This window comes from Neodiprion pinetum, chromosome 3, assembly GCF_021155775.2.
Source record: "Neodiprion pinetum isolate iyNeoPine1 chromosome 3, iyNeoPine1.2, whole genome shotgun sequence".
Lineage (NCBI taxonomy): Eukaryota > Metazoa > Arthropoda > Insecta > Hymenoptera > Diprionidae > Neodiprion > Neodiprion pinetum.
Window position 1 is genome coordinate 38,546,442 of NC_060234.1, and position 21,706 is coordinate 38,568,147.

At 41.7% G+C, this 21,706-nt stretch overlaps 1 protein-coding gene across 8 annotated transcripts; it reads right to left on the reverse strand.

Annotated features, from left to right (window-relative positions):
* Positions 1-59: 59 nt before the first annotated feature.
* nan (transient receptor potential cation channel subfamily V member nanchung) lies at positions 60-17,381 on the reverse strand. Of its 8 annotated transcripts, none has more exons than XM_069134835.1 (17): positions 16,722-17,381; positions 12,466-12,732; positions 11,519-11,697; positions 11,358-11,445; positions 11,104-11,280; positions 10,826-11,015; positions 10,611-10,764; positions 10,281-10,535; positions 10,125-10,207; positions 9,426-9,908; positions 9,189-9,354; positions 8,810-9,071; positions 8,157-8,320; positions 7,966-8,082; positions 7,423-7,548; positions 7,281-7,336; positions 60-98 (listed from the first exon to the last, which is right to left on the reverse strand). In XM_069134835.1, exons 2-17 carry the CDS (start codon positions 12,554-12,556, stop codon positions 95-97), a joined length of 2,595 nt encoding a protein of 864 aa, XP_068990936.1. In that variant the 5' UTR covers positions 12,557-12,732; positions 16,722-17,381; the 3' UTR covers positions 60-94. The 8 variants fall into 8 exon arrangements, 7 of the variants coding, with proteins under 7 accessions (XP_068990936.1, XP_068990934.1, XP_068990933.1 ...); XM_069134833.1 differs by lacking the exon at positions 60-98 and having other exon boundaries at positions 6,902-7,336; positions 16,722-16,842; positions 17,067-17,381; XM_069134832.1 differs by lacking the exon at positions 60-98 and having other exon boundaries at positions 6,902-7,336; positions 16,722-16,926; positions 17,067-17,381.
* Between the last annotated feature and the right edge of the window lie 4,325 nt (positions 17,382-21,706).

Here is a 21,706-nt window from a genome sequence, read left to right on the forward strand (position 1 = left end):
GTTTTTGAAGTCGTGCATGATGCTACGCTGTTCCACCGAACTCCTAACTTGGGCTGCGTGTCCGAACGCTCCACAGGTTTCAAGTGAGCTGCACTTACCTTGAAAGGATGTAAAATATTATTGAACGACGAAAAAACTGTCACTTGTATTTACCCCAAATATGAAATTATTACAAAATTCTCATCACACCATATCTCTGAATTGATCGTACGTAGGAACTCGCTGTTCGACCGCACGAATTTTCGCATCATTTTGGAGCTTGTATAAAGCGTCGGCTTTTACGGCATCGTGCAACTCAACTTCAAGAGCTTCGTAATCGATAGGTTGTTCCAAAATGCTCATTTTCGCTGAGAAAGTTTTTGACTAGTAATTTGTTGTATATTTATGTTTATTTATACTATATTATTCAAATCTGTGAATCAGCTGATATTTACTGCACTAACTACGTTATATTTTAGTGACAAGTAAAACCGAGGTATCCAGGAAACTGTTTGTTGCCATGGTTACTTACCTGTCCGTCTCCGTACTTTGTAGGAAATATCATTAATTAAATTTGGTTATGTTACCCCTGACCGTTTTGTTTAATATCTTCATAACGCCATGAGGGTTTAAATTTTACTCTAGTGGCTAAAAAAATATTAAAATGTAAAAAAAAGGCATTCCTAAACTTCCACCAACATTTATACTGAAAATTATAGTCGATATGAAGGTGCAGCATGACACAGGCTGGTATTCTTTGAGTAGGTTCGAATTTCCTTTCAAAAATTCGTTGCAAAAAATCAAGAAACTAGCAACAACTATTTCCGAAAAATTAAAAAAAAATTATTCACTTTAGTTAACAAGACCTTGGGAAAAAAGCCCGTCGACAAGCTCGAAGAAGCCAATCAGGAATTGTCCGAAATTTCGTCTGTGTCAACCCTGACTAATGTCTGGCCAACGAATCGTTTATGGCAAAAGAAAAATCGACTGCAAAAACCGCAGAGAGGATATTATCGACTCCCGCCATCATTGCTCAGCTCAAAAGCTGCCGATATTTGGAATACTTTGATGCCTTTGCGGGCAAATTGTTCCTGCTCGTCGGTTTCCGTTGGAGTCGAGTGCTCCAGGTTAATACACAATTCAGATTCTAACTTGATATAAGCCGTGGATGTAAAAAGCAATTTTCTAGATTATTTTCTACTTCTCAAGATCGTCTTTTGGGTCCTCCTTTTCCGTCGTGACCGTCACTTCTTCCCAGAGCTCCGTCCCTTCTCTCAGAGATACAGTCGTTCCACAAAGTCTTGGTAATACTTTGGAACACGCTCACTTGGCTTTTGAATTGTTGATAGCTCGTATGCTTAGGTGAGGATCAATTGCAGCGATACTGTGCAAATATAATAATGAATGTTAATTTACTTTCAGGTTGATGAATATATTGAATGCCGGATCGTCATCGTCGTCTAATCTTTTTTCCGGTTCGGATTTGAAAGTATCACCGGCGCTAAATCAAGGCTCAAAACGAAGTGGAGAATTTATTGTTGGGGATAGTTGTTGCGGAATATCAACGGTCACATGTCTGTCAACTGACTTTAACGGCCATCCTTACGAGCGTTGGCTGACTGAAAAAACAGAGAAAAAATCGCAAAGTTCGTCGAAATTCGAAATAGCTGAGCAGAGAGAAAAATACTTGAGGTTTCATAATGAATTCAAATTATTAATAAATCAATTGCGGATATTAATTAACAAAACTACTTCTGTAGTTTTCAAATTTATGTTAAATTTACGTTATCATCACAGACTCGTTGTCCTTGCTTGACATTTCCAGCTCTGTGAAGAACTTCTTCCCGTCGAAATCATTCACACCGAAAGCCTTGAGAGAGTCTAATTGCGTACTAACCAAAGAGGAACTGAGTTACCTCTTGCAAAACAAGAAATCCATACTGCCGGAATATTTTAAACGTAAAATAGCGTCAATAAATTTTAAAAAGTCCATTGATCTATCAAAGAGAAAAGCTTTGATCTGGGCAACACAAAGTGATTCCAGGTATTATTCTGATCAAGGACTACATCATATCCTGGTGGTATTCAAAATTAGCATTGATCTTCTAGGCTGCAGGGTCGTGGCCTACTTGAATTTGTCGAGTTCATCAAAACGCGGAAAAGGGAGGATCTCGAAAAGGTAGTGAACGAAGTTCATTTATCTGAACAGTCCCTGGAATCAAAAACTGAGCTCGAGCCTTTGAACAAGGAAATCAGTGGTCACCTATTGATTCCCAAGCGACGAGTCACTTTCAGTGATCCAGTAGTAGAAAATTCAACGACCCTTTCAAACTGTTGCCTCTTCAAAAATGAGGATGAAATCTCACCAGTACAAAGCTTTGTAACTGCGAACACCCACGACGTTGATGACCCATGTTTCGGAATTGTCAATTCAAAGATCGATTTGCCTTCAGACTCGTCTGTAACTTCGAAAACGTGCACTGATATTCTCAGTTTAAGTGATTTGGATTTCGAGAGTAACGTACACGAAGAAGAGACTGAAGTCATTGAGTTGGATATTACCCAGTCAAAACTTATGACTAAAAAAGTGTCGGAAGAAGAGGTTGAAATGGTTTCAGTGACGTCCGAGGATGATTTTAACGAACCCACGACCTCTATTCTTACGAATACTTTGACATTTGGGAATTCGATGAAGAAGGCTGTGGAAATGATAGGAAAAAAAAGGCCAAAGCGACTCAAGTTTTTGGTACGGGAAACCTTGGATTTCGGTACCACTCATGTTCCGACACCAGATGAAGAGGAACTAACCAACGGCACACGGGAAGCTGAATTTGATCAATGTTTCAAGCAACAACACGTCGAAAGACATTTGAAACGCAATACGTGGCAGGTGCTGATTCCTGCAACCTCTGATCCCACGGGTAACAAGGATTTCACTTCGAATCACGAAGTGAAAGACAATTTGGTCAGAAAAAAGGTGGCCCAATTAAAGACCAACCAGAAGTCAAAGATCCCGATTAAAACACATCGGCAAAGCTCGACCTTTAGTTGCTCCGGAGAGAAAGAAACTTCCAAAATCGAATTGAACGATCATCCGCTCTCATTGCCAGGGAAAATGGTGACATTTCAGGATGTCTGCCAAACCATAAGCGATCGATCAATCATCTCTGATCGCGCAGAATTAGAACTTTCGTTGTCGCCTGACGATGAGTTTGTCCCCTTATCAGACACGACAGGCAGATTTGAATTGGCATGGAAAGGATGCTGGGAACAGCGAAGTACCACAAACTTTGCACAGAGCGAAGATCAAGTGAGGATTAAATTCGACGAGGAAGAAAGTAATTCCCTAGAATTAAATCCAATTCGTAATCTAAATTCGTACCACACGATAACGGAGAATCAAATCGAATTGGCAAACGATTATGGTATTGGGAACATAAACAAGGGCTTCCAATTCAGATCTACACTGAACAGTCCAAGTCTTACAGCTGCTCCAACTTGTCCAGATAACAGTCGAACGATTCCCTGGATTGCGAAACCCAACGAATATCTTTCAGAGCCGTGTAAGCTGGGGTCAAAATTCAATTATACGGGATTTGAGCCGCGCCCGAAAGAGATAAATTTAACCAACTTTACCGATCTCCAAAAAGGATTAGGCAATCTTTGCAAAGGTATCAGGAACCCTGAAATTTGGAGAACAGACGTTCCAGCCTTATCTCAAAGCAACTGGTACAAGGCGTGCGATTGTGATAACTCTTCGTGGAAAAAAGCGAAAATACAAAATGATTGTTTGATCCGAAAATTGGAGGAGCTTCATTCGAGTCCGGACGCAGACTATGACTCAGATTATTACATTGAATCGGACGTTGAATCTGATTTCGAATTGAAGGAAAATTTATCTAGGATAAAAGGGTCGTTCTCGAATATTAATGCCGATTCTGAAAATCGTATGAATTTAAAAATGAGAAAGAACAGATTCGGAGGTAATTTATTCCTGGACAAAGTTTGGTCGGCAAAAAACATCTTTGTAAGAGGATGTCGATGTCGTAAAAATTCCTGGAGTCCCAGGCACGATTTAGAGCCTAGAAAACGCGATCTCAGGCACAGATCTCTCGGGGATTATGATCAACGATCGAGCCAAAATTTCTACTCGCCTTTAAGAGCCCGGTTAATTATCGACTCGGAAACAGACGATTCGGACTTAACTCCATCGATTCAATCCGATTATACGTACAATTACAAACGCAAGGGTGAAGAACACGTGAACAAAATAAAATGTCGACGATTCGTCAAGTCTCTGAGAAATGCTGGCAGCAGCTTCGAAGTCACTCCGAAAATAGCTGATAGGTGAGTCCTTTGAGAAATCGACTAATTTTTTGGCACGACAGTTACTGCAAATCCATTTTTACGTCTTGCAGACTGTTTTCGTCGACCGAGGCTTTGAACGTTGCTTTCGAAAGGTCCTTCAGTCCGGCAAGCGTGCAAACGGTTCTCTCAACCCGAAGCATAGGCACAACTGTTTCTGCAAGACAGAACAGCTGCTCTATGACGGATGTCTGTACAGACACGTATGACCTCTCTTCGAACGAATCAATCGGGACGATAACTCTAGTCTCTGATTTGTTTTTATCTAACAACGAGAGCGGCTGTCAGACGCTGGAGTCATTTCTAGTTGCTTTAAAATTATTACAATCCACCGACAGAGTGTCTCAGCCAGCTGAACTCCTGGAAACAAAAACTGATACGCAATCAGGATCGAGTCTGAAAATCAAGGATAGCGGGCAACGGAAAATTTCTAATGTTATGGCGAATTTATCAGCTGAAATATGCGATGCAAGTAATAATCTTGGTGAGGCTTTCATTTGCGAATAGTTTCTGGTTACATAGCTTATAAATTCATCTCGATTTTACGGTTGAAATAGTCTCGATGTAATCCTGATATTTTATTCCAGCAAAATTAAGGTTCGCGGAGATAAATACAGCGAATAAACGAGACAATTTGAACGGCACTCAGTACGTTTCATGTCCTCAAAAATTATTCCCACAATCAGGAGGTGTCAGCGAATCGCGCGAATCATTCGAGAGCGGTTCCAAATTGCTTCCATCGCACGACATGCCAACTAAAGAGGAAACGGTTCAAAATTTCGAGAAAAAACAAAGCAGTCTTCCAATCGATTTCAATTCGAATTGTCCAATTTGTAGTTCTCAGAAAAAATCGTCGACAAGGTAGGTGATGACGTCACGGTCGTATGTTTAACTGTAAATATTTCCTCGATCATCTGGCTTCAGGTATGCGGTGCCAACATGTATCGTGATGGGGACTGGCCCTGATCCGAAAGAAAACGAAAAAGATCCGTGGAACCGGGTCATGGAACGCGCCAAGGTTCAGCGCCGGTTCGAAGAATGGAATGCCTCGACATTATCGGAGATGAAGGCATCTCCTCCGAATGTTTACTTGAAATCCTTCCAGAACAAGCAGAGCTCGACTTCGATTGACCGAGCAACAGAAGCCAAAGAGTCTGCGGCTGAAGGGTGTCGGGTGCAATGTAAAAGCAATTCGTCTCAATCCACCTGCACCCTCCAAAATTCTACAGCGATACGTAACAAGGTATGTTTATGATTCATTGGAAACTCTTGCACTGGTCGCATAACTGCACGTGCACCATCGGACATTGTCGACTGCATGTATCACCAGCCGAGTTGCGCAATCTGTTAATCATTTACCGTATCAAGGTGATGTAATTGTAGGGTATATATATATGTATATAATTATATGTGCAGGTACCTGCAGAACGGTTATTCATAGATATTTATAGGTGTGTGCTATATTTCATCCATCGAAGGCCTTGCATTCGTTCTTAACCGTGATTATGAGTGTTAATTTCGATGCCTGCGCGCAATCTTGTTATTCTTTATTCTCGGCTCCCTTCTGTTTTTCAACTCGAAGCTCGGTGCGATTGCTGAAGTCAACACGCTCGTTAATCTCCGGGATTAAGTGAGAATCAACGACGGTAGTATGTAATGTTCGGAGAAAATATCGAGGAAAGCATTGCAAAAAACTGTTGGATTTCCCCTTAATTACAAGCTTGCCGCTTTAATTTTCAAATCGTTTGATTGGCTCTCATTTATCTGTCTATGGTTGCATATCGACTCGAGTCAATCACCGCTATACCGATGTTAAATGCAGCTTTGCCGTTTAGTTTTCACTTCTAACAATAAGTTAAGAAATTTCACCTCCAACAAAGACGCTGCGTCGCGACGCCAGATGCTTGCACGCCTCGTGACGTCACCGACAACCGTACGGCTGAATTGCAAGGAGCCATAAAATTTGTGCCATTCGGTATGTATTCACTTTTGAAAATCCTCACGTCAAGATCTTTGTTTGAAAGCTCCGCCCTCGTTTCTCGGTGATTGTTTTGAAAACTCTGGGAAATTCCTTCGGTGATGAGTGCGATGTGTCCGATGTGATAAATGCTCGCTGCACGCATCAATTTGCGCGCCATTTAATTTCTATATTTAGTTACTACGCTTTCGACGACTGCATCTCGGAATTTTTTATGCTCCAGACTCCTTCTCTCTCGATCCAATATGAATCACCACGCGGCCCACTGTTTTCCTCTGCAGTCTTGCGCTCTACGAACCTTTCGGATTTTCCTTCGCTGAACATACCGAGATCGCGATCGTCGAGAAGAACTCGAAAATCGCTCGCCACCTCGAACATGTCGAATCGTTTGTTGTACATTATCTCTGAAAAAGCCGAGCTGAGGCACCAAATGCCCGTCAAAGTACCAGCCGCGAATTTCTTCACTTGACAACGGAAAGACCAACCGAAATATGTGTTCCTACTAATAATTTTCTAGACAAAATAAAGTTTAAAAATAGTATAAGGTAAACGATGTAGAAGAACCTGTCATTACTGTATAATGTATATTTTTTGAAAGTAATTTGAGTAAACGCATGAACGTTGAACAAGGTGTGCAATGTCTGTTAAACATTCGAAAAATTCGAAGTTGTATTACGTGCGTGTCATTTTATTGTCACACTTCCTACGTCTGAAATAAAAGAAAAAGTCAAGTTCAAAATGCGCTACAAATTTTTTGATGCAACGAGTTGTTCCAGTTTCGTTTAAACTCTTTTATTACACTCACTGTGCCAAATTCAGTCGCCAGTGCATGACTAACGAACTATGTCACGCCACACTGTCGTTCATGTGCAAGTCTTTTCCAAGCACAGAATTCGCTTGAGTAGAAGATTTTTTCATTTCGTTCTGGTGGATCTGTTCCTTGCGTTTCTTTACCAACCTGTCGTGTACCCTCTTCATCTCCAATATTTCCTTCATCTCTTCCTTGTCTGCCTCCTGTAACAACAATATGTATTTCATTTCATTTTTGCGATGTTTGTGTTTTGGTAGATATTATACACAGCGAAAAGAAAATGGCTTACGGATTGGTTCAATCTGAGAACCAGAGCTCTTCGTCCATCGGACATCGGTTGGGAATAGTCCATTAATTTTTTCAGTCTTTCGGTGGGACTCACGCCTCTCTCAACGACCAAAACTATTCTGGCCCACTGCGGGATCGATTAATACAAATTTAATGAAAATACAGTCTAGTATGTAAATTCGTTGGATCAGGACTAAAGACATTAATTAAATAAATCAAAGTGTCAAGTTACGCTGGCGCCTCGTTAACGACGTACGATTATATTATCTAACCCACGAGGATACAGTTACTGGCTAGACGTACATGTGTTTTATGGTTAAATTAGCAGTTAGTCAATATTTAAGATTCGCTTGGGGAATTATATCGCACCAACGAATTACTAACTTAGGCTAATTCGACTATGTCATCAATTGAATCAAGACTGTTTGTCATAATAAATTCACGGAAACACATCTCTCTGGTCGCTCTTAGCAACCGTTTTAAAGCTCGTGTATCCAGTTACATAAAATAACGCATCGAAACGGACAAATCCACCATCGCGTACCTGCCTTTGCCACTCATTCCGGGTCTCAGCGATTTTTTGGTAAGTGTTGCCCATCATGGCGATTAACATGTTGACCAATAAGATCGCTACAATGGCCATGTACACGACGAAAAGACACTGAAATGAAACGAAACTGTTCACGAATCTCAAAGATCACTTGAATATCGTACGTGGGAAGTGAAAGACGATACCTTAGCTTCTGTTTTATGGTGAGTGTTCTCAAAAGCACCGTAATAATCTCCGAAATTGGTCATGCTCATCAAAAACATGGCCATTATACTTTCCATCGGAGAAGGTACAGGATTGTCAGGTTCCGTACCGTTTTTGTTGAAGGAAAGAAAGATTATATAATAAGCTGAAAAACGTCAAGTTTTATTCAGAGTTTTTCTACGACACAGTGTCAAAATTACGCCCAAAAATTCTCAGGCTCTACTGTTCATCAATTTTGATATGGTAGAAGCTTTTCCTGTTAGATTGAATTGCACGAAGAAAGATGCGAATTTGAGCAACAGGTGGTGATATTCAAGCTTTGTTACGTGACAACACCGGCCGCGCGGTCTTTCGCTGACATCATCGCGTGCCTCATAATCAACATTAGGACCAAATGAGTTCTGACCAGAGTCAGGAACAGTGGCATTGTCCCTGCAAATACAGCGTGGGCAAGAAAGTCGACATGTCAACATTAGAGCGTGGGAAGTTGTCAATGTTAAGGACACAAACCAACGTAATTTATTTCACTACGAACAATCCCAGATGCGGTATATAAAAGGAAAAGAGATTGTGAACCCGACTCGACGGCAGACGCGAGTTGATCCGAACGAAAAATCAAGGTGGGATATTCTACCTTGCGAAAATCCCATAACGAAGACCATGTATATCGATACGAATCGCAAAAGGTCACCCATGATCATTCTGTATATCATGACGACGAAGGGACCGACGGTCTTGAAGCCTCTGCAGAAGAACAAGAAGTACGGTGCGAGGGTCAGCATCACGACAACAGCCAGCATGTCTTCAACCTCGTCGGCACAAGTCAGCCTCAAAATTGGAAAAGAGAGCAGAATGGCGCACGCGAATAGGAACATGACCCGGGACGGTGCGGTCATCTGTTAAACAAAAGTTTTCGATCCGACTTCACCATACTTGTGACTCGTAAATCTCGCCAACCGCGATGAAAACAACGTTTCTCTTACGGCCCGCCGTCATTTCTCCAGCGAACTGACCAGGTTTTCTATAAACATATTAAGCCCGAGAAATCTCGCCTCTCGTAGCGCTGCCGCTATGTATAAAATCGCCCCAAGCTCCATCAGAATTTCGGCAACCAGTCGGACCTTCGCAGTACTTCCCGTCACGTCCATCAGTCTGCATTCGGTCGTCAATACGTTCCACCTACGACCGTGCACTCAGATTACTACCTATTTATATTTCTGATTTTGGCAGTATTCGTAATTATGCATTACCAGCTGCCTTCGTTCTCAACGTCCGAAGCTGAGATCGTCCAGTTTAAACCGAAGAAAGTCGTGTTCTCACTCAAAATGCTGTAGACGGCTGTAGACAGGTAGTCAAATCCAGTGGTCACATTTTCGCCAACAGTTGTGAAATTTTCATCCGAACGGGAACTGATCTCGGTCACGGTTGATTCCGTTGATGAAAGTCCTCTGAGCAGCAATGCGACGAGAATCTCTTCCAGTGACGAGGTGATGTTCAATGCTATTTGAGAACTCAGCCAGTTCACTGCGCCCGGTGATATGCTCACTAGCGATGTTATGTTCGAGGCAAGAGATGTCGTCAAATTTTTAGCCAGCTTCGAAATTTCCTCAACCGTTGACAGTGACAGCGGACTCGACGTGGGCGTCGCTTTGGTCACTGGTCCTGGTCTGAGGGTGAAGCTCACCAAGGAAATTAAAAAGTAGAAACAGAACAAGAAGTACTGCCGATAGAACCTGTAAATATCATTCAGTTGAATACATTAGGGTCAGTGTTGCATAGCATTGAATTCTTTCTCTCGTTTGAGAACCGTTCCATTTTTGTCGAATCATGTGGAAATCTTAGGAATGAAGCGATGAGATCAACGTATCGTAAATAACGTCATAGTATCGAGGTGGAGTACACTCGAGACGAGCAGGTAGAGGCTTGTTTACAACATTCCATCGGTTTACCTTGATTTGACAAACGTGTTCCACTTTGCATTTAAAAGATCCACCAGCACGCCGTCCATCAGCTCTAAATGTTCATCTTTGTCCTAAAACCAACGACCAGTGATGAAATTATGTCTGTGCCGTAACGGCATATGTGTCCATTTCAGGCAAACTTACACCAAAGACGACCAAATTTAGCGCAGAATTGTTGCTAATTCTACCAGTGGCAATGTCTATGGTATCGATCAACGATAAAGGATAAGCTGCGCAAGTAATGCTGCCGATTTGCCAATATATCTCCCGTTCGATGTTTAAAATGTGAAAAAACATCTCGATGCGCGCCAATTTTGCAGCCAGAGTCAACGGTGTCAAAAATTGAACGTTTCTGATCGCTAGGGAGGCTCCCACTTCGTAGGCCATATCAAAGGTTGCCTAAACGTACGTACCGAATGTCACATAAGAGATCTCCAGACTCTAAACCAAACCATTCCAATTCGTACCACTCACAAGCTTTTGATAAATGACCAACATGTGTAGAACCGTGTTGCCGTTTGTGTCCTGCTTGTCGGGATCAGCACCACGTGCGAGCATCAAACGATAACATTCTTCCTGGCCCAGGCAGGCGGCAAAACTCAGCGGATACTCTCCCCAGTATACGTAACTGCGATGATAAAAAATGACGGTATAGTACGAGAAGAGCACCGCAAAACGAGTATATCTACCCTTTGTAATTCGTTTCCGGCGCAACGCAAACCCATTCATGCTCCACGCTGTCGGCTCTTGACGCTTTCTGATCCTCGGGGCACATGAAATTTCCAAAACATCTCTCGTGGACGTCTGCTCCACTGTCCAGTAAGAATTTCACCATCGCAGGATCCTCGTTCACGATTGCGATGTGCAGTACGTTTTCACCTGGAATTGTTACCCGAAAGATAAAGAAAATATGATTCTCATTCGAACCTGCGTGCATCGTTGATCTTCTTCGAGCTCCTCAACCCACCATAGTACTCATCGCTGATGTAAATGTCGTTTATCAGCTTTGGATAGAACCTCAACAGACGTTTGGCCAAGTCGGCGTGAATCGCCGTTGCATTTAGCATGCATAGATGCAGAATGGTCTCTCCAACCGCGCCTCTTTCGCTCAAAGACCAACAGACTTCTCTGTACTTGCTTTTATCTAGGAATGAAATTCTACATGACCGAAGGTCCCGGGACCACTTGATGAAACAAAAAATGTATAATAAATGTGCGAACCTATTTTGTCCTCGTCGATCTCCTCGTCGCCAAGGTCTTTGTCGATGTCGTATTCACCCGGATTTTCCATGGCTCTCAGTACTGGTAACTGAAAATTTTTGAGGAGACTTGACGCTGTGATGAGAGTCGGAGCGGACTTTTTACGACACCCCGTATCCTACCATTTTATGTCTAGGTCGTTCCTTGTTCCGCAAGAGTACCAGTTTGCTGATCGGTATCCACTTCCCTCTGCCCTTGTTGTACAAAAAGGGCTCAACTTTGGTCCTCATCGCGTGGTCAAGCTCGGCAAATTGTTTCGTCTGAGCAGCTCTCTTCATCATGTCAACGAGTAGACCTCCGCCTGTATAATTACCGCGCAAATATTGGCGAAAATTGGAGGGTATTCATTACATGTTGGAAGCTAATAAACTGCTTGCAAATCGCCGGCTTACGGTACAGGAATTTCGGTACGTGCGTTGGCAATCGAAAGCGATAGTCGGACGTGCGTTGTTAAGCCGAATCAGAGGAGAGGAATGGGTAGTGGAACTAAATATTGATAATTACAGGCAGCCTGGCCAAAATAATATCTCTAATGGAACGCCGTTCAAATTACGTCACTGCTGCAAGCATTCCGGTATAATATATTATCTTGAGTCTGCAGACACTCGAACTGGTTAGCCGTTAGCACTTCACTTGCCGATTATGCATGAACGCCGACGCGCTTATGGCAGAGACGGATAAAGAGATAGAGGCCGAAAAATTTCAGGAACGCCGGCTTTATTTTCGTACTCTTGCCGCGTATAGCTTCGCTCGTGTATAAATAGCGTAGTCCTAACATAATTTATCATTGCATTGTTACGTATGTTTCGTAAATATGGAAATGAGTTCAGGATTCCGTTACGAGTGCGAGTGTTTTAAACTCGCAGGGTTCGTAATAGTGACAGCCGAAACAAACGTGAATGAATATCGTGTTCACTTCCGAAATTTACCGTAATATTGCCGCCGCATCTTAGTTGACCTCACTTTGCCATTCTCGCATTCATTTCTCACCTTGACTTAATTATTCGCCAAATTTTCCCAAAGATCGTTGACGAAGTATTTTTTCCAAATATCAAAATCGTGCGCTCACCTTTCAAATCTACCAGCTTGTACAGCAAGATTGACGATGTGTCCGTCTGTTTCTTCACGCCACTTGTAACATTGCTCTCGGTGTTTCCCATTTTACGTTATTCTTTTCGTCACAAGCCCGAAACCTCTTGTCATTTACGACCGAGTTACGCGGTAGAGTAAAGGGGCAGCATTCTGAAACTGACCTCACTCTCCTAACAATATTCGTTGCCATGGCACGGCTGGGCTATCGATTATCCAAAGTTATCTTCCAGAACCGTGAAACTACCTGTGAACACCGTTCAATTCTTGTAAGCTCCATTGCCTTTCGCATAAAACATGAAATCTTCGAGAACAATTTTCGACCCTCCACGGTACTCTGGATCTTTTGAGGCACAACCCAAATTTTATCCTCAAATATTTCCGAATCACAGGAACGTGGTACTTGGCTTCCCTCCCTGAAAAAAGTTATTGGTAATGGGAACTCAGGAGCCAAGAAACGACAAAGTCCGGTAATTTGTTGGTAAATAGTAGAGAGTACAAGTCGATTGTATGCCCTGAAAGTCCCAGGAGTTCTGCGGCGTTAGTCTCTTGCAACGGTAAAAAAATTTTATTACTTCCATTTTTCTTACTACTTTCAAGTGTTTAGCAATGATATGAAGATTTCTCGAGTTACTTATACAAATACGGTGTCATTTACGAACTGTAATGTACTTCGAAATTTAAGGTATGGCAGAAAGGAGCGCAAAGGAAGTACGTTATTATTTACGCGAATGAGAGCCTCAAAACTTTGGTGAGGTTTCGGAAGACAAAGAGGGCGGAAAGGAAGTTGAAGAGCATAAGCATTTCGCCGAAATTAATAACGCGAAATAATAGTACGTATAAGATGGGGAAAAAAGTTCTTCACAATTTTTATTTGTATTGCAAACAAATATAACATGCAGTACCCGGTGAATACGAATCAACTGATAACGTACCAGCAGCCTGTTAGTTTGCCACGGAAGTGATGTCACGGAAGTGATCATATAAATAAACCATGACGCAACGAGTCAATTAACGGGTGTTACGCATTCAGGTACGAAAACATGACACCTACTGATGAAAAAATGTTCTCTCGAGGTGAAACCATGGATTTAAACCGCGACCATGTCTCGGTCGTAAACAGTCCGACTGTCGTTAAAAAGACTTGAACGACAACACCGGCAACCAAAGCACGCGATCATTTACGCATAATACATCAGTTGTCAATCAGAAGAATTTGCTTCCTCTGATTCGTCATCGGTGTAATTGATCCGAAGATCGACGCCACAAGATCTTCAATTATACGGAAGACCTGCGACTAAAATCAATCGAGCATTTATACCTGAGAAGATTGACAAGGAAGGTATTCCGGGTCGCCATATCCGATTCGATGTCTTTTTCAATACGTTACAGTAGACTAAAAACTAAGTGATACGTATATTTTTTTTTATCTGCCATTGAACACTCTGTGGTGGTGAGACCACCTTCCAAATTAAGGCATGTCAAGGAGCGATTTGACAGTTTTTTTTTTGTTTTCATTTTTAAATTGAGAAAATTACATTTTTCATTTCTCGTTACGAGATAACGTTTCCAGTTGGATTGATTATAAAATATTATGTTCTTGCGGGTGAAACTATCAAATCGCCTTTTGACATGCGTTACTTTGGAGGGTGGTTTTACCCCATTAAAATGTTTAATCGCAGATAAAAAAAAAAATACGTGCTGCTTAGTTTTAGTCTACTATCTTCGTTATTTAGATAAAATACAGTTCTTCGGTTATTTAAACGTCGCGTAACACGTCGACCGCAACTCTGCCGGTGGTGGTGAGATTATTATTGCGGTATCTTTTACGATCGACTTCTCTTTCAGCGTGAGGCCATGGCGCGCTGAAACACTCTCGAAGCCGATAGACACAAGCGTTGAGAATATACAAAAGGTTCCAAATATTCAAACCGCGTATTGTGACGAACGCGACACGCTCAGGGTACATGAGTAATACTTCTAATGCGTTTGAAGCTGCACGACTACACATGCTGAATGTGATATTACGAAAGTCTTTTGACCTGACGCCTATTTGCAATCTGGACCATAGTCCTTAATTCGGCTGCGCACGCTTCCAAGGATATCGGCTACCTGCAGAGAATGGAAAGCCACGTCACCGCTCCAAAAAGCGTGCAGAATTTAGAGCAGGCCTGTCCATAGATGGTAGCAAAAACTGTATTTTCGAGTTGGCCGCCATACAGAATTTGTCAAAGTTGTCTGTGACGCGGTGGAAAGAGAAAAAAATGTGATTCGCGAGTACGCGTTGATGAGGAAAACATGTTTTTGGAGACACTCTTCGTTCACCAAGTCTGAAAGTCACTAGCCACTTTTGTGCGAGGTACACGTAACCAGAAATACTTGCCATCAATGACTTACGCAGTCGTCCAAGACGTTTGTTGGTACTGTTACTAGAGTCGCTTGTTCGCGGTTACCTGAAAGAATTTACTTACAGTCCACTGAGAGCCGCTGGAGACAATCGCTGGTCTGGCAGACCTGCAGCCATTCATCAGACTTGGCTTAAGAATGAATCGAGACAGGTATACAATTAATTGTTTCGACCTGGTGACTTACTTCACGCTATGCCGTGTCGAGCTTTTGGTGATGAAAGAGTGACGACGAAACCGCGACGAGTGAAGCGGGGCCGAATGTTCCATAATCGTCCCATTAAAATTCTCAGTTGCATTCACGTTACGCAAATATTCTTGCGTCCCGAAAAAGCTTCCATTCGCCACTCGGTCGTTATTCGAACAGCTTTTAAAATTTTCAACGCGATGTAAATAACGATAAAAATACGTCTGTCCTCTCTATTATACCTATCAAGCGATCCTGAGTTTTACGACCAGTTGTGTCTCCTTTTCCTCCTTCAACTATGCCAATCTTTTATTTATTCATTCTTCCTCAAACTCCGCCGTTATTGTAATTGGTCTTCGACCACTCAAACTCTCAGACTGCAGAAGTGATGGAATTGCTTTGTTTTATTCATCACCGAAATCGTAAAACAATACGCTTCTGTGTTACTTACATGTTGTAACGATGAATCGAAGCAGCGCAAGAGTTCATGATTATGATTATCTGCAGGACGTGATAAAAAATATTTCACAAACAAATCACGGCCGCAGGAAAAAGGTGTAAGCTTCGTTTTATTGCACTCATCAACCAGCCTTTGAATTGCGATTTGAAATTCTTACATCTGGATGTCGGTAATAAAAGAAATATTATTTTGTCCTCATTTTTCAAACGTCATGCTACTAAGAATGTTTCATTTAAGTGAAGAAGATAATCAAATATGTGAAAAGGCGAAACCTGAGGGCCCAGGCCATCCTTTTTTCCTTTGACGATATTATTATCTTGAAATTTCAGAATCCTCGATCAAGTTTTACCGGAAAAAAGGTCTTCTAACACCGTGCGGTATGACTTGATAGTCTTATGTCAGTATTGAGGGACATTTCTGGTGTGATATCCAAGCTGCTAACAGCTTGCGGAGGAAACCAAATAAACCGACGACGCTCCGTATCCGTAAACAATATTATGATGTGTGGCTTAGACAGCAGAGCGAGGTGTGCTTTGAAAATAGCTGCAACATAACTGCGCTGGAAAATCTCGCTCTGTAATTTGCGAGTATATAAAAAAATATTGGCCGATATAAATTTTTAGTTTTGTTAAATCAGAGCCGAATCAAGAATACCAAACTGTCTCATAACGAATTAAAAATTATACGTGTTTCACCAGTTTTTTTGCTACAATATCTAGGCAGTCCTGCTGGTTTTCTGTCTTTAACACAAGAATGTGAAAACATACTCACAGACTGATGTATCACATAAATTGATGGAGATATTCTGGAATGAAATTCTTCAAGTCTTAACTTTCGACATCGGGAGCTTCCGAAAGAGCTTGATGAGTAGAAATCACATTCATTCTCGCGCAACGTTCATAAGCTTGAACACGACGTTGCAAACAATCGGTTTTAACGACTCGTTAATTCCTTAACAGATTTTTCGATATCAGTCTTCTTCTAATCAGGTCGTGATGCAAGCTGACCGCTTTATTCTGATCGTGGTAAAACCAGTGCAGCTATTCATAACGTTCGGTATTATGAAAGCACCGAAGCTACGAGGAAGTTATTCAGGCTAATCGGAGGATTGTTCTTACACCGAGTTAAAATTATTATCGGTGAGCCAGACTCACGTGTAATATAAAATATAGAGGTAGGCTTACGTGCCTTGTTGTGTTCACGTTGAAGATCAACTTCGCAATTTATCCACGCCAATACACCACTCCAAAAATATTTCACCCCCGACCCCCGGCAGCGTGATCAATCAGTTCCGAAGTGGAGGATCTACACCGCGAAAAATCATATGATCGATCGTTTTGGTAAATAAAAAAATTATTCGGCTCGTTGCGCCAGGACGAATGTAATAAACTGAAACCAGAATACCAATCAGTGGTATCGTTACCGATGACTCACGTCGTAAGTTTTATTGACGAAAGAAAAAAAAGTCGCGTTCAATAACGGCGATAATTTGCTGACAGAAAGATAAATCGCCCGTGAAATTAACTTACTCTTCCGAATCATCGATTCAACGTGCTGAGTTTATGCATAAATATTAAGACCGAATTCATGCGGTGAAATATTTCAGGCAAATATTCGTACAGTCAATGATTATCGGCACGATTTACCGCGGAAATACTAAATGTCAGTTGATTTACGACAGCCGCTCGTCATATTCGTCTAAAGAACCTCATATTCATCCTAAGATTGTAAAACTTTTTCGCTCTACGCGGTATTTAGGAATAAAAATAAAACACAGAGACGGCTCTTCACTCGGCCCAATATGTAAGCCCTACTTTATTGCCCTGGTATAAACGATCTCACTCAAGTAGTGACGGGTATTTACTGCGAAGAGCTTGAACGTCTCATTCAGACCTGAACACGTCGATGCCTTCGACAGGGGGGGATCTCGCATCGGAAGCTTCGGCATGTTTCGGACATTGAGGGAAATACGAAATCGTGATTTCGGCTGTAGATTATCACCCGTAACGGAATACTCATCGATACGAAGTGTTCTTTCGGGGATTTTTATCGGCAATGTTTATTAACCCTGATTTTTATTTGCCCACGATAAATCGTGGAATTGACTTAACGGTCGGATCTTCAGTCAACGAATATCAAGTGATTTACGATCCGACAATTGTCGTAAGTGTTCCGTCGATACGCAGTTCACAGATTCATTAAAGAAATTGAGTAACGCGATACGAAGACGTTGAGTTAGGCCTGGTCGACTGGTCCGCAGTGTGGCAGTTTAGCTGGGAATAAAAATTCATGACATCGAAACGCTGGGTCTGCGACAGAGAGAATTTGTTTTATACGTTAGTTATGGCCGCGTATCCAATACGAAATGGGCTTTGCTGGCCCTGGGTTCGGGCGTTGCGTCATCCCGAGCACAAGGCCCAAGGCCCTTCGACTATCGGAGATGAAAATCGAGTCCCTCGCTCGCCGACGTTCGCCGCCATACCTGCCTTAGAATATTCCGAAAACAGGTGAGTCTTGACCATCGACATCTCGCCGAATAACCAGAAGCCGAGTATCTCAGCGCGTTTCTTTCATCCTCATAAATCTAACGAATGGAGCGCGGAACGAGAGGTACGGCAGAAATAAATCGCCTTCGAAATTTTGTGTATGCATAGGATGCGAGGAGAAATAATGACCGTTCGCTTTGTGTATTCGGATGGTTGAAAACTTTTCCTCAAGTCCGGATAGGTTCGGTTTATACCTGAGCAGAGGATTGTTGCTATTACTTGCTTTGTTTTTTTCGTTAAAACGAGGAAAAAAATTAGCTGATATATCGCAAGAACGGATAGAGATAATATTTGATAAATCAAACCAAAATATTATCGTTCATTAAGACAAAAAGTGAATACGGATTTTCAGAGGTTCGGACGTCACTTCCAATTCTCGATACAAGCTTGTAGCGCTGAAACAACTTGACTCGCCATCGATGAACGATCTGCGATTATGACGTACTGGTCCACAATTGTCCTTCTTTCGAAATGTCATGTTTCAATCGCATGACCGAAGATGTTTTTCCAGCCACAGGTCTCACTTTCGATAAGGTCGAAGCAATTCGTCACAATTACATACGAACATTTTTTTTCTTTTTTCTTCTTCTTCTTGTCGATGTTTATTATGCCCGTGATAAAATTGGGCAAGAATTAGAAACACAAGCAAAGCGGAAACAAGAAGGAAAAAAAAAAAACAAAAAAACACACAGAGGTGAAACTAATTGTAGAAGTATAAAAGAATAAATAAAAATAGAATAACAATACAGCTGAAGACGCGCATAGAGTAAAGTGAAGTTTGAACGATTACAGCGACGAATTTCGCCAAGCTGATAGAGAAATCAAAAATTTGCGCATTTCTCTAGGTATAACGTATATCTTTTTGACAAAGCTAGTATCGAGTGTTTTACGTCGACGGAATACAGAGCGCAGACATGTGGCAGCCAGAACAACGGGCCGACTTTGCTGTTGCAAGAAAACCGACACTCTTGGGATCCAGAGAGTTGGAACGGCGTGAATACTGCATGCCGAACACATGTGGCCAGGCATTGTCACCGACGTATAGAAATTAGTTCTACAAGCCAGGAACCGAAGTCGCGGCCTCGAGGCATCGTTCACACAATGCGAGTAAGGTCAGGATATTAAATAGTAAAAAAGCTCACACACCTCGTTTTCTCCCAAGCGTCTACGTAGTGGAGGATAATAACGTCGGAGCTTTGAGCTGTCGTAACTCCTAGGAGCGACAGAATTTGAACGGGTTTCGTCCCTCGTTTACATGGAAAAAGCATTTTACGCTTGAATTTTTGAAGAGCTAGTGGTATCCGTCATCCGTGGACGTATTTTTTTTTTTTTACACCTTCTTCCGCTCCCAAGCGATGTTCTTCTTCGCTTTCAGGCTCAACTCCACCGTAACTAACGAATTCAACCGTAATTTATCGGTGATTTGTGGACTGAGAAATTATTTCACGCCACACGTCGAGACTGCGCTACTATTTCGGTTGGTTTAATCATTCGGACCTTCCGCTGCCGAGAATGAGATTCCGATTTTAACCTTTCCAGTTGCGCGAGATTAATCGTCCACTTTATCAATCTTCTTCCAACAATAAAATATTTTCCATTCGAACGTATCATTTTTCGATTCGAATTAATGACTGCATCGAACAATAATATACATGTGTCGCGAGTGCTCAACTTTCTTGAACACTGTGTGCTACTGAATTCTTCGTCCGTTTCATTACAAAGGAGTTTCGCAATTAATTGGGCAATTTTTAAAAATAGCCTCATCGCCGGCGAGCTTTATGAGCGCAGGTCCGCTAAGAACCCAGGAATTAGTCGAGAGGAACAATTAGTTTGATTCCACGATTGACCTCTGAAGAGCATCGTCTAGACGTAGAGAAAAAAATTCCATCCTTATCCACGGTGTTATCGCCATGACAAGGACAGGATATCCGGGATGTGGATTAACGTAAGAAAACTTTGCGGATAAAAGCATCATAATTATTAAATCACCGCAGAATCCACAGCGACCAGATCATTTATAAGGTCACAATATCCGCAGCGGAAACTGCTGGAACCTCGGACCAAGTTTCAACTCCATAAATGTTGAGATAATATAACTTTTGCAAATTTAGATCGAACGTTATTTCCAAAATTTTAGCTCCACCTTGACGAATTGGAGAAATTACCCATCCGTCTGCAGCTTGACGAGCTTTTCCTTGGACATTTAGCCAGGCATCGGAATTCGTCGAGAGTATCTTTGGCGGGTGTGACGGCGTGATGAAGATTGGCAGTATATTATCCGAGTCAAATCTTTTCAAAATCTCTGTTTGCAATCCATTTAAATTCCGGCACTCCTTCCGGGAACATTCCGCGGCGCCAGCTTATCGCGACGGCTTGTCAGCTCGAGAATGATCCCAACATGCCAAATTACGCAGCCACTCGGTAAAAGTGATTCACCCTAATCGAATCATCCCTTGATTGATAGTTTAACGACCCTGTTTCCTGTTTCCATGAGATAATAATTGATACTCTACACACTCTTTTTGCTAGTCAATTTTAATCAAGGAGCCAATTCGAGGCACCTCTTTATCTTTTCCAAGTTTTTCGTGTCTTATCTTAAGTCAACAGACCGTGATGTCAATCACGAAGAAAACGAAACTCTCGGTTCTATATGACAACGTCGCAATTCTATCAGATATCTTTCTCCGTTCCCGGAAATCGATTACAAAACGAGATTATCGGCCCGACTGCACAGATGCAGTTTGCATCGAGTGGTAAGAACAATCAGCGCATTGCCACTTGAGACTTTGAATAACTTCTCGCCAGGTATCTCGGCACAGCAATCGGATATCGAAATTTGATAGCGTGTTTCTACGCAGGTTATTTGTGTCGTCTTTAAGAGCAGATATGTCAGTTTTCTACAAGCGTGCGTCTGATAATGAACCGTTTATTACACACTCTGATTTAATAGATGAATTACAAATGGGCGTGAGATAAATTTTGGCTGACATTTAAGCGGATTAATATGGTAAATGGAAAAATTCGAGACTCTAGGCTCGTGCCGATTCATAAGTGGTCGCACTAATTACTCCGCGTACGAAATGTTTGCAATTTTTTTCACCGGGTAAAAACCAGTCGGCTGCTTACAATAACGACACGTTTGGAATATAAAAGTGATATACATCTTCTGCTCATAGGGTGAAAAAAAAAAAAAAATTTCTACGATTATTTATACCGATTATGACTTTTGTTTTTACTCCGTTTTGTGAGGATTGCCTCACTGAATTATAATTCTCTAGTATTAGTAGTCGGATCTCGATGCGTACTTATAAACTCGTTATCTACGCGAGAGGGTCAAAACCGTTTCGTTTAGAAACTGGTTAGTCCTTCGTTTCACCTGGGAATGAGTAACCATCAAATGATAGCTCGATAAACACATCTTTGAATGATACATATAAAAAAAAAAAAAAACAGTATTTTGACGCTGATCAGTTCTCGTCATCTGCAAACGAAGGTTTTTAATTGCAATTTAACCAAACGAGATCAGCGTATCAGTCAACATTTTTGCCGAAAAATGTGTCTAAATTCGTAGTTTATAAATTTGAATATGACGAGAATGATTATGTGTTTTTTTCAAGAAATCA

Coding starts and splice junctions, on each gene's coding strand:
- nan (XM_069134833.1), bottom strand. CDS start 12,556: ATGGGAAACACCGAGAGCAATGTTACAAGTGGCGTGAAGAAACAGACG. Junction 11,016..11,103: donor CATCAGCGATGAGTACTATG/GTGGGTTGAGGA, acceptor TAACAATTCCAG/GTGAAAACGTACTGCACATC. Junction 8,083..8,156: donor ACCATAAAACAGAAGCTAAG/GTATCGTCTTTC, acceptor GTTTCATTTCAG/TGTCTTTTCGTCGTGTACAT.